Source organism: Sinocyclocheilus anshuiensis, unplaced genomic scaffold (assembly GCF_001515605.1).
Source record: "Sinocyclocheilus anshuiensis isolate Anshui unplaced genomic scaffold, SAMN03320099.WGS_v1.1 scaffold1383, whole genome shotgun sequence".
NCBI classification, from domain to species: Eukaryota; Metazoa; Chordata; class Actinopteri; order Cypriniformes; family Cyprinidae; genus Sinocyclocheilus; species Sinocyclocheilus anshuiensis.
This window is the reverse complement of record NW_015536550.1, coordinates 565,355-578,597: the sequence shown is the minus strand read 5'-3', so window position 1 is coordinate 578,597 and position 13,243 is coordinate 565,355. Positions and strand designations below refer to the sequence as shown.

At 37.8% G+C, this 13,243-nt stretch overlaps 1 protein-coding gene across 2 annotated transcripts; it reads right to left on the bottom strand.

Moving 5' to 3' along the window:
* Window positions 1–7,227: 7,227 nt before the first annotated feature.
* LOC107700780 (connective tissue growth factor-like) lies at window positions 7,228–12,385 on the bottom strand. 2 transcript variants are annotated; one of them, XM_016502589.1, is made up of 5 exons: window positions 12,252–12,385; window positions 11,055–11,271; window positions 10,638–10,901; window positions 9,721–9,932; window positions 7,228–7,861 (listed from the first exon to the last, which is right to left on the bottom strand). In XM_016502589.1, the coding sequence occupies exons 1-5, from the start codon at window positions 12,306–12,308 to the stop codon at window positions 7,556–7,558; spliced, it is 1,056 nt and encodes a 351-aa protein (XP_016358075.1). In that variant the 5' UTR covers window positions 12,309–12,385; the 3' UTR covers window positions 7,228–7,555. The 2 variants fall into 2 exon arrangements, with proteins under 2 accessions (XP_016358075.1, XP_016358085.1); XM_016502599.1 differs by having other exon boundaries at window positions 10,650–10,901.
* Between the last annotated feature and the right edge of the window lie 858 nt (window positions 12,386–13,243).

Genomic DNA, 13,243 nt, shown 5'->3' with positions numbered 1-13,243 from the left:
CTCAAAGGAAGCTGAGATATAGCGCCTCCAATTGGGCCAATAATGCAATGTTCTCCAGTTACTGTTTTGTCGTATCAGCCAAGTTTATGGGTCCATAACTTAAAAATGCTACAGTAAAAATATCTGAAGGTTTGCATGGTCACAGTCAAGTGCACTGGAAATATGACCTCAGTAGAACTTTTAACGCACCCTCAAAGGAAGCTGAGATATAGCGCCACCAATTGGGCCAATAATGCAATGTTCTCCAGTTACTGTTTTGTCGGGGGAGGCAAGGTTATGGGTCCATAACTTAAAAATGCAACAGTAAAAATGTCTGAAAATGTGCGTGGTTACAGTCAAGTGCACTGGAAATATGACCTCAGTAGAACTTTTAACGCACCCTCAAAGGAAGCTGAGATATAGCGCCACCAATTGGGCCAATAATGCAATGTTCTCCAGTTACTGTATCGTCATATCAGCCAAGTTTATGGGTCCATAACTTAAAAATGCTACAGTAAAAATATCTGAAAGTTTGCATGGTCACAGTCAAGGGCCCTGGAAATAAGGCCCCAATGGAACCTTTAACGCACCCTCAAAGGAAGTTAAGTTATAGCGCCACCAATTGGGCCAATAATGCAATTTCTCCTCTTATTGTATTGTCATAAAAGCCTAATTTATGGGTCCATAACTTCAAAATGCTTCAGTAAAAATGTCTGCTAATTTGCGTGGTGACAGTCAAGTGCATTGGGAATAAGACCAAAGTAGACATTTTAACGCACCTTCAAAGGAAGCTGAGATATAGCGGCACCATTTGGGGCAATAATGCTATTTGTCCTGTTATTGTATTGTCATATCTGCCAAATGTATGGGTCCATAAGTTAAAAATGCTAAAGTAAAAATATCTGGCAATTTGCATGGTAACAGTCAAGGGCCCTGGGAATAAGGTCCCAGTGGAACATTTAACGCACCCTCAAATGAAGCTGAGATATAGCGCCACCAATTGGGCCAATAATGCTACTTTTCCTGTTATTGTATTGTCATATCTGCCAAATGTATGGGTCCATAACTTAAAAATGCTACAGTAAAATATCTGAAGGTTTGCATGGTCACAGTCAAGGGCCCTGGAAATAAGGCCCCAGTGGAACCTTTAACGCACCCTCAAAGGAAGTTGAGATATAGCGCCACCAATTTGGCCAATAATGCAATTTCTCCTCTTATTGTATTGTCATAAAAGCCTAATATATGGGTCCATAACTTCAAAATGCTACAGTAAAAATGTCAGCAAATTTGCGTGGTGACAGTCAAGTGCATTGGGAATAAGACCACAGTAGAAATTTTAAGGCACCTTCAAAGGAAGCTGAGATATAGCGCCACCATTTGGGTAACAGTCAAGGACCCTGGGAATAAGGCCTGATTGGAAATTCTAACGCACCCTCAAAGGCAACTGAGATATAGCGCCTCCTACTGGGCCAGTAATGCAATGTTCTCATTTTACTGTATAGTCATATCTCCCAAATTCATGGGTCCATATCTTCAAAATGCTACAGTAAAAAATGTCTGAAAATGTGCATGGTAATAGTCAACGGGCCTGTGAATATGACCTCAGTGGAACTTTTAACGCACCCTCAAAGGCAGCTGAGATATAGCGCCTCCAATTGGGCCAATAATGCTATTTCTCCTATTGTATAGTCATATCTGCCAAACTTAGACCTCAAAATGATATCCTCATAACATTTTCCTAATGTGGCTGAGAGAATGTTCTTCCTCTATTATTGTGGAACATTGTGCTAATATTTTATTGCGAACATTGTATAATCTGTTTTCTCAACAACATCCTCAAAATGTTCCCGGTAAAATGTTCTAAACAGTACCAAATTGGATACTTCTACTTTTAACAATAGCAGAACCCTTTCTGGTTCTATATAGAACCCTTTTTTAATACGGTTCCATAAAGAACTGTGCTTTCACAAGTTTATAGGACCTGGTGTTACAATTTATTTTCAATTAATATCAGTAAATCTTTTTTAATTATTAATATTTGTATTAATATTATTTTTATATATTGTTTATTCATATAAATTTTCATCCATCTATCTACCTGATTTTATATTGTGGCTTCTATTTAGGTTTTGCATAAATAAATAAACAAACAAACAGCATATGTCAATTATGTACATTTACTATTTTATTGACATGGCAAAGTGTAGGAAAAATTACAGGGCTCAAACAACTGCTATTAGCTGAAAACATTAATAAATATCAGTTGACACTGAACATGATATGGAATTAATGAAGACCAAGTTCAAGTGAAATATCTTCTCAATGTCTTTATGTCCATCTTTATGTTTCTCATAGCCGATGATGAGGTGGTAGGATGTGACAGCTTCTGAAACACACAGTTGAGTTTAGAGTTATAATGTGTGCAGTTATTTATGTAAAACAATTAGAAAAAATGGACAGTATGTGAGCCCTTTATAATGTTAAAAGAAAAGGAGATCTAAGGTCAAGGGATAACTTTAATGTTATTTATGACTGGGTATTTATGCATAAAGTAAAAAAAAAAATAATTGAATCATGGATCATTATTTCAACATTTCTGTTAGGCCTACTTTTGTCATTATGGTGTATTGTTTGTAGAATTGAGGAAAATAATTTAATCCATTTTGGAATAAGGCTGTAACATGCTGTGAAAACTTTCCGGATGCACTGTATGAAGTGCTCCAGTGGTTAAGAAAATGTTTTTCCTGTGTCGTCTTGAAACATTGTGCCAATGTTTTGAGAATATTATATTGTCACCTCAACAACATCCTCAAAATGTTGCAGGTCAAATGTTCTAGCTTTGTTAATATTTCACATTACAAGAACATTTTATAAAAACATTACACAATCTCAAGTCTCAGTGATGTTCTTATAATGTTCTCCTAATGTGACTGAGAGAATGTTCTTCCTTTGTTATCTTGAAACATTATGCCAATGTTTTATTGAAAACAATATATAATCTGTTACCTCAACAACATCCTCAAAATGTTGCAGGTCAAATGTTCTAGCTTTGTTAATATTTCACATTACAATAAAAAAAAAACATTACACCATCTCAGGCCTCAGTGATGTTCCTATAACGTTCTCCTAATGTGACTGAGAGAATGTTCTTCCTTTGTTATCTTGAAACATTATGCCAATGTTTTATTGAAAACAATATATAATCTGTTACCTCAACAACATCCTCAAAATGTTGCAGGTCAAATGTTCTAGCTTTGTTAATATTTCACATTACAATAAAAAAAAAACATTACACCATCTCAGGCCTCAGTGATGTTCCTATAACGTTCTCCTAATGTGACTGAGAGATTGTTCTTCCTTTGTTATCTTGAAACATTGTGCCCGCGTTTTATTGAAAACATTATATAATCTGTTACCTCAACAACATCCTCAAAACATCCTCAAAATGTTGCAGGTAAAATGTTCTAGCTTTGTTTACACTTAACGTTTTAGGAACATTATCTGAAATGAAAAACATTCTTAAAACATTTTTTGAACATTACATTCAAATGTTTTCTCTAAAACATCAACCAAACCTGTACGGAATGTTAGCCAAAGTTATGAGAACATTCCCTGCTAGCTGGGTGTTTACATCCACATGACATTTAAGTGAGGGGGAGAAGAGCGAGAGATTGCTCATTTCTCTGCAGTAAGATAAATAACACCATAATAATGCATATGCATTACATAACTCACAACTGCTGACACTGATAGAAAAGGACCCATATGCTTCAAATCTGCATTACAAGACTGAAACTAGTCGAAATGGTCGGATATTGCGAAATAAAAACATAAAATGACAACGGCGATTCAGCACCGCATTAAAACGACAGATCTCACGCCAGAATATTGCAATAAAATAACCGTGCTAACGCTGATTCTGATATCTGATTCCGCAATAAATTCAGCTGGGAATGTCTTTAATGTGTTTTATTTGAACGGTCTAATGCACGCGCTGACCCAGCAGACAGCGCCAACCGTTTTTAACGGCCACTGCTGTAACTATAGCAACATTATCTGTCAATCAGCATCGCACGTTACACCTCAGCAGTTGCTCCGCTGCCGTACGCGAAATAACGCTACTAGTCAGGGATATTTACGTTCACTATTCTGACCGGCCGGCTTAAACGGCGAACCCAGAAAAGGTAAGTGTTTACCTGAGGCGAAGAAAAGGCGCTGTCCTTTATCCCCTTGGTTTTCCAGTACAATAATACGTTTTTTGTCGACGCTGAGCTCTTTCGTAGGCGAGCGTCACAGCTCTTCTCTGATGATGCGCCCTAATGTTCACATCAGATTCCCTTTCTGTTGTGGGTGATGTGGTTGTAAAAGATCTGGAAACTGGTCGTAGGTTCAACAACACCCAGCATCACCATAATGCCGATGAGCCCTTGATCAAGACATTTAACCCTACTTCAGAAGGGATCGTTATAGGGCTACTCTCACAAAACCTTGACCACATATATTGAAAGAAAATAGGAAATTATATTTTGCATAATGAAAATTAAGCCTTTATTCATTAAGAAGACATTCGTGTTTGCATTATGGAATTAGTGTCAGTTAAAGGAATAGCGCGCATCACTTGCTCTATGGATCCTCTGCAGTGAATGGGTGCCGTCAGAAAAAAAGTCAAAACATTACAGTAATCCAAAAGTATTGTAAGTAATCCACAAGCTGCTTGTTTGTAAACAAATCCATAATAAAGTTTTTTTTTTTTTTTCAAGTCATCTTGTCTGAATCAGGAGAGAAATATGCACAGATCAAGCACTGTCAAGCACAAGCCAAAACAGTTCTAAATAAATATGTCAGATTATATATTTTTTTTTTGCTGGGGGAAAGTGTTATGGATTACTCATATTTTGGCCAGAAGGTTAAACATAATGGATTTTTTTCTAATGAAAACACAGATTTTCAGTTTAACAACACGTTAACGATGGACTGGATCACTGGATTTTTATCAGCTGTTTGAACTCTCAGTCTGATGGCACCCATTCACTGTTCACAAACACATCTACATCTTGGAAGGGCCAAAAATGTAAAGCTTAAATGGTACTGATATGAATCAAACAGTTTAATTCAATTCTGAAGAGACACACTTTACGTATATGATCAAGGGATTCAATTTAATCTTTTATTTGTATATAAACATTACAATGCACATCCATACAGCTCAGGTTTTATGGGTTTATATTAACATGGCGGTGAGTAAATGATGACAGAATTCAAATTTTAGGGTAAACTATAAGGAATATTCTGCATTCAGCACAAGTTAAGCTTTTTTAATTATGTTAATTACCACAAAATAATTTTAGTGTTGGCTATACTTGTGAAACAATGAGTGATCTTTTGGCCAAACTGGCCTCATCCGCTTATGTTGTGTCTCACTGTAACCAAGAATTTTATTTTAATTTTTTTAATTAAAAAGATGGACAAATGAATGTTGTGTTACGTTAGCCACTGTCTCAGCTGAAGACCGAAACAATCACTCTGCAGATTAGCTGAACAATAACACAATAATTGCAGCAGAGCATCCTCTACCAGAAATATAAATTAAGCACCATCTCTGTTTCTACACGCCTGCTTCATCTAGACAGAAAATGTTCTGCTAGTATACCCACCATTTCTAAATACTTCAGGTATTACATTTCATTTTTAGGCTTTACTTTTTTTTTTTTTTATCCAATGTAAAGCTTTCAATAAAAATGTAACAATAAATTCTAAAACAAAATCAAAAAGTAAAGCATTACTCTAATAATCAAAATGTTCTTGGTTAGAATTGTTGTTTCTTAATATATTTTTTAAACACTTCATATAGATGCAGAATGCAATATAGACAGTATAATGATTACAATTCTTGCTTAATGTAGGCTAAACTTCAGAATTTATTACAAAAACAAATTTCTGATTTGATTTTTTAAAAATTATATTACATTTATTTTTAAATTATTTTTATCATTTTAAATTTATCATTTTGATTATAATTAAAATCAATTGTATAAATATTTATATTAAATATAATTTCCAACTAATCGTTTAACTACAACTATTTTAACATATGTTGAGGTTACTCTTTTATATAACAGCAAAGAACATTACAGTATTACAGGGTCATGCCAGCACTTTTATCTCTGTAGACCTGTAGCTCTATTAATACTTGTGTATTAATCCTATTAAATGTGCAGTTGCCTTTTATTGTTGCCATATTAGTGACTTTAAAAATCAATAATCCACAGAATATATATAAAAATATAATTTCTTTATTGGAAAATAAAAGTGCATCAGAAAAGAACTTGCTGGTATCATTGCCAGGTGATTACAATGAACACAGAGTAATACAGTACACATACAAAACTACATTTAAGAGTTACATAAAAACGACAGTTACATAAATTAGTACAATCTGTACACGGTCTTCTTACAGTATTTACACAAGGTGTATTCGTCATTGTTCGGTTCCTTTCCAAGGATTAATTTCCTATTAAATAAACAGTAAACAACATAGGCAGTATCTCATTATCTGAGCCTCATTTGTTGGAGTGTTTTCTTCATTAGTGATTTTCATACTTGACAGATTGGGTTCAATTAGATACAAAGATTAAAAGTTATTAAGGTCAGTTGTTAAATATCATTCCTTGTTGTAAGGTAAAAAATAATCGTAAATAATGATAACCCAATTGACAAATCAAATGAAAAAAAATACATATCAAGTGTATGATTACATTATTGTCATTTCAGTCTATTCCTGTATTGAGGAAAACGTTCTTGAAATTAACTCATTATATGAATGATTTAATTAATTACTTCATATCCACAATGTCTTAAAGGAATAGTTTACTCAAAAATAACTAAAACAATACATTTAAAAAATCATTAAAATATGTAATTGTTTAACCCCACACTATTCCAAACCCATGACATTTTGTTCCAGAACAAAAGGAGAAGTTTTTTAAAGAAACCTCATGCAGCTTTTTCAACAGAATGACATTGTATAGTGACCAAATTGTTATTGATTTAAATGTCAGTCTGTTCCTTATGCCAAATTATATCATGGCTTCAGAATTTGGAAAATAGTCAAACACTTATATGGACTATATTTCGGTTTTGGTTTTGTGGTGAGCTTTACAGATATGGTGACTATGAATTTTCATCGTATGGAAAAGAGCTGCATCAAGATTCTTCAAAAACTATTTTTGTATTCTGAAAAAATAACAGTTTATAGGTTTGAAACAACATGAGGTTGAGTAAATGATGACAGAAATGTCATTTTTGAGTGAACTATCTTTCTAACACAAAGTTCTCAGTGCTTTAGGTCTGCTGTAGCAGGACCAGTCAAACAGCCAGATGACTTCAGAGCTTCACAAAATACAAAACAAGAGAAGAAAAGTTTGCGGGGCCATTATCGATGCCCACTTCATGTCAAACATTCTCGTTTTTGTCTGCTTACGAGTCGTGAGAATTTCAGGGTTCAGTAAAACACGGAGCTGCCTCATATGCACATTTGCGTGATCGTCAGTGTGTGTGTGTTACACCGGCCAGCTCCTCACATGTCATTATCATAGTCCCCGATCATTCTCCGTGAGTTTGAGGCGAGGAAGATATCGTTCTCACGGGGGCAATCGTGGTGACAGGAGCAGGTCTTAATGAACATCATCTTCTTCCTGAAGGAGTCTCCCTCGGGACAGCGGAACTCCACCTCGGCCGTGATGGTGGCGTGAGGTGTGCAGCAGCGGCCGTCTGTACACACCCCGCAGAACTTCGGCTTATACAGCCTGGCGCTCTGGCATCCGGACAGTTCGAAACGCATCCCACGCTGGCTCTTTGGGGTCCGCACACACTTCTTCCCTCTCTGTAATAAAGAGGAGGAGGTGGGCTATTAATATTTGAGATGGTTTGTGATGGGTTTACTGAAAAAAGGCCAAAAGCACACTCAGCACCACTTTCAACTAAATGGAAAACATTTTACGCGTTTTGGATGTTTATTTATTTTCAGAACGCTGACTGTTTCTATAGCAACTGGGACTTCTAACGCAGCTGCAGTGATGCAATCACTTTACCGATTAGCTCTATTTTACTCAGAAGGTGGGGCTTCGTTCGATAGAGCGGCCATATTGAGCATTGCATTTTTTCCCATTCAAAACTATATGAGTGACACGTCTTGGGTATTCTGTAGTCTTTGGTTTTTATTCTGGTGGTAACAGAACTCCGTATTCAAGGAAGCGATAGGATGAAGGCCCAGTTATATGTCATTTTCTACTCCTGGAGGGCCAACATCCCAAAGAGTTTAGCTTCAACCAGCTCTAATACACTTGCCTGGAAGGACGTTTCTAGTGAGTCTGAAGACCTTGATTAGCTGGTTCAGGTGTGTTTAATTAGGGTTGGTGTTAAACTGCAGGACAGTGGCCCTCCAGAAACAGGTAGGGAAAACCCTCTTTCTTTTCAAGCACTCAAATCACTTGCAGATATGCTGTTGTCTGCGCAGGCTGCATACAGAGGGTGTGCTAGGACAGTAGTTCTCAACCCTGGTCATGGAGGCACCCCAACACTGCACATTTTGCATGTCTCCTTTCTCTGACACCCCAATTTCAGGTCTTGGAGCAGTGAAAGGCAAACTTGGCACTTCCAGGCCACCTTCCTGCAGAGACTTGATCCAACCCTGATAAAACTCACCTGCCTGTAGCCTTCTAGTAGTCTTGAAGACAATGATTAGCTGGTTCAGGTGTGTTTGATTATTGTTGGAGCTAAACACTCCCTGCGTTCCATTCGGAAGGGCTCATTCCTATGCCCTAATCCCTTCAAAGGGTTTACCCTTCGGAGTGAGAGCTTCGAAGGGTTGAAGGGTGTAGGGGACCAAACAACTGTTTCTTGAAGTGCCCTTCTGCCCCATCATCACGTGTCCACACGGAGGCGCCGTCATCATGCAAAGAATCTGTGCAAAGGATCATGGGAGCCCGAAGTGTCCATCAGTTGTACCCTTCGAAATCCTTAATTCTGAAGGGTCACTACTTTGGTTCTGATGACCTGAATCAGGTGTGTTTGATTAAGGAGACATGCAAAACGTGCAATGTTGGGGTGCCTCCAGGACCAGGGTTGGGAACCACTGTGCTAGGATATCAGTTGACTGTGCTGATGACAAAAATGTACATCACGCAACTGTGAGTCGGTATGAAACATGGACATGGGAGGTAAAAAGAAGAAGATGTATTAATTAGTTCTCTTGTTTTAGGTAAACTGTGGCCATGTTGAACTAATTTATTCACATTATTTACTAATTTGTTCCCATGTGACACAATTCAACTCAATTAAAAAGAGTAAACAAAGTAGTGCAACGTGGCCATGATTCACCTAAAACAAGGGAACAAATGAATACATCATGGAAATAAATTATTAATCCATGACCACGATTTTCATTTTTTTTCTCATGCCATCTTCAGGGCTCTGTAGTTTCTGGCCTTAAGGCCAGGGTATACTTAATTTTCCATGTTCCATCTAACATATGCTTGAGTGTGCTAACCTTTTTACAAGCATACTCTATTGATTGTGAATGTGGACTGACGCATTGGGTGTACGCACACTACACAGAGGACCTTTTGTTTTTGAGTGCTCGAATTATCAGTGCTCAAGATGAAATTTACATCACACAGTCTGTCCGCGAGCCAGAGCAGAACAAGGCCAGTGTATGCTTGATTTAACTTAGTGCTCTCTTACCTTGATGTCCTTTTCCAGCTCTGCATTGCAGGGGCGGATCATGCAAATGCGAGTCTGCCGCTCCAGCTGGCATTGCTCATTGTCGTTGGTTACACGAGAGGACACCCCCATGCCACAGGTTGCAGAGCATTCGCTCCAGTCAGTGGTCTGAACGATGCAGTTGTCCCTTGCGCTCTCAGGCTGGACATCCTGACCGGATAGTTCTCTATATGCTGAAAGAAGAGGAAGTGCATGTTAAATTCTTGCACTGATGATCACAACTAGGAAAGCATATTATTGCCATGCAGTGCGGCTAGTAAAACGAGTTTAGTAAAATTTGGAAATTCACAGTGTACGGGACCATATTTCAGCATATGTGACCCTGGACCACAAAACCAGTCATAAGTAGAGCAGGTATATTTGTAGCAAAAGCCAACAATACATTGTATGGGTCAAAATTATAACTTTTTCTTTTATGCCAAAAATCATTAAGATATAATAAAGATCATGTTCCATGAAGATATTTTGTAAATTTCCTACCGTAAATATATCAAAAACATAACTTTTGATTAGTGATATGCATTGCTAAGAACTTCATTTGGACAACTTTAAATGTGATTTTCTCAATATTTTGATTTTTTGCACCCTCAGATTCCAGATTTTCAAATAGTTGTATCTCAGCCAAATATTGTCCAATAATGTCAAACGAACCATACATCAACGGAAAGCTTATTTATTCAGCTTTCAGATGATGCATGAATCTCAATTTCAAAAAATGACCCTTCTGACTGGTTTTGTGGTTCAGGGACACATATTTCATTTATAGGTGGTCCCCTTCTCCCTTAGGCCCAACGAGTGCACTTTTAAGAGATTGGGAGATTTGAAAAAGGCCAGCTGTTTCAACTTAATGGAGCAAAATGAAAGAAAAGTTGACTTGCCGATTGACCTACCAGCCATTGCTGACTGGAAGGTGTCTTCCTGTGGGATCTGGTCGCACACCCACTCCTCGCAGCATTTTCCAGGGATCTGGACGCGTCTTGGGTAGGGACAGTCAGGAGAGGGCAGCCGTATGTTGCTGGCACAGGTCGGCACGCAGCCAATCTCCCCATTCATGCAGACACAGTGATGTTTGCAGCTGGGCTGAAACGTCTCACCACTGCGGTAAATCACACCGCCCAGGTCACACGTCTGACCCTCTTGAGCTGCAACACATGCAACAGCCATTAGACAACGTCCTAATACTAAAAGGCTCCTACTTGTGGACAAAAAGTGTAGTGCAATACATGCAAAACATTTGAATTCTCGACTCTTTACATAACACTCAATTACTTTCCAAAACGCAACATTACACTCACCCATGCAGATGCCTGTCTCAGTGTCACTCAGCACACCATAGTCACAATACAGGTCCTTATGATGGTCACATGGTTCGAGGAAAGAGCAGGGCTCTCCTGCCTGTCGGGCACATACTTTACAGCAGCTACAGCCATCCAGCACTAGACTGGTGCCGACAGGACACAAAGGGCTCTCAGCCGGGCAGTCACAGGGCTGAAAGCAGTCCTGACACAGCGCCTGCATAGAACATGGCACAATGTTAGGGTTGCAACAGAAGCTTTCTCTCATAAATCTGTGGTAATGATAATTTTATTAACTCACAAAGATTGTGAGATTCTGAAATGTCTGGGACAAATTAACTGCTATGATCGGACAGTTCGTGAGCAATACTCTTTATGGCCACAAGGGGGAGATAATATGCATTACAGATGTAGATTTGTAATGTGGAAAGTGATGTTTTGGAATTACACTAGTGTTACACATAAAGCATGTTTAAAATAATGATAAGTGTAGAAAAATATGAAAGATTCAAAAAAAGTTTGCCTGCTACACTGAAAACAATTGGTGTAGAATTAGTTTTCTCGCAGAAATTGTTAGTACATTTCACAAACAATTAGTATCAGTGAATTAGGCTACATGATAATGTGATGTTGAAAAACTTCAATAGTATTTTCTTGTAAAACGTACTCCAGTGATCTTTGTTTTATTTCTGTCTTCGGCAAATCGTTTTTTACAGTGTACACTGAAAATAAAAAAGTTACAAATAATGTTACTTTTACATTATATATAAATATTAGGTTTATATATTAAAAATATGTAGAATATATTCATTGAAATGGTAGACTAGAGACTTAGCAGTCAAAGCAGATTGGATTGAGATCACTGTTCTCAGCATCACAAAATCACATGCAAACACAAACCAGTACAGTGACTTACATAATATTCACATTAAATGTTATCATGGCAAAGCTTTATTAGAATGCACTTAATTAAAGCTAATTAGAACAATTACCCAAACTTACACTTATGACTAACCAACTCACTCTGCAAACAGTAGCACACTAATTCTTTAATTACTATGTATGTTGTCATTTCAAATGGTAGTAAAATAATTCATCATTCATTTACATAATCAAATCAGCTAATTTATGTCATTTCTGCACAAGAGAGCTTCATTTATTTTAAATATATACAGTATCATTGCTGTGTTCACTCACCGTATGTATAAGCAAGCAGAGAACGATGCATGATCTGGTGAATACTGTTCCAGCCATTTCCTCCAAGAGTTCCCTGCAGAAGTGCACACTCCACTGGTTTGTTTTGGTTCTCTGGTGTGTGTGATCACTGTCAGACTGCAGGATTGTAGTGGAGTGGAGAGCAGAGAGCCCCTCTTTAAATACTACCAGAATGGGGTGTAGCCCACCGGAGTCAAGCCATGCCACGCGACCCAGAGGGGTGAAAATATTTCAATTCCAGATGGTTTTCCATAATGTTTGAAAACGCAAGAGATGCTGTCGACCAGCCTTTCAATTAATCATACCACAAATTCCAGAGCGTGCACATGGGGAAAAGTCTGGATTCTGCACATGGTTTGACTGCTGTTTATCTGAATATTAATGTGGGCCAGTCTATGGATGGTTCAGGATGCTTTGGCAGATCATAGATTAGAATGTTTATCAGATACTGTTGGAATGCAACAATGTTTAGACGTCATACAAGTGATGTGTGAAACTATGCATGCACGCTTCATGTTTGGACTGGCATTGCATTTAACAGCAAAAACAAAACTGATATACAAAGGCTGTTTTGTTACAAAATTATTTCCCACCACATGATGTCATGCTAGACAGGCCTGCAGGGCAGAGGATATGACACGGCCCGCAATTGAATGTTTGCTGAGACCAAATTACAAAGAGGACAGTGTGAAGTTGTGTTTAGTGGAAATCCAAAACAAGCTCATGAAATCCGTCTGTGTCAGGTGCAGAGAAAGCAATGTGGTAGAATGACAACCTACCATTTTTTTTCCCCCTCCTTGCAGCTATTTCCTGAAGCATGTCACTCTCCCGAGGTTTCGGATGTGAGACAAAATGTACTCAATAACAGTAAGCGGTTCAAGCTTGACTTTTACATTTCTGAAGAAAACATGAGTGGTGCTGCCACATTACTGTAGGTAGTTGTCAAGGCATTGCTATTTAGTTGCTAAAATCAA

What these genes read in the sequence shown, in the direction of transcription:
- LOC107700780 (XM_016502589.1), bottom strand. Translation starts at nt 12,308, where the DNA reads ATGGCTGGAACAGTATTCACCAGATCATGCATCGTTCTCTGCTTGCTT. An exon ending in TGAGACAGGCATCTGCATGG is followed by an intron (nt 10,902 to 11,054) that starts GTGAGTGTAATG and finishes CATGTGTTGCAG; the next exon opens with CTCAAGAGGGTCAGACGTGT. An exon ending in AATGGCTGGTAGGTCAATCG is followed by an intron (nt 9,933 to 10,637) that starts GCAAGTCAACTT and finishes CTCTTCTTTCAG; the next exon opens with CATATAGAGAACTATCCGGT.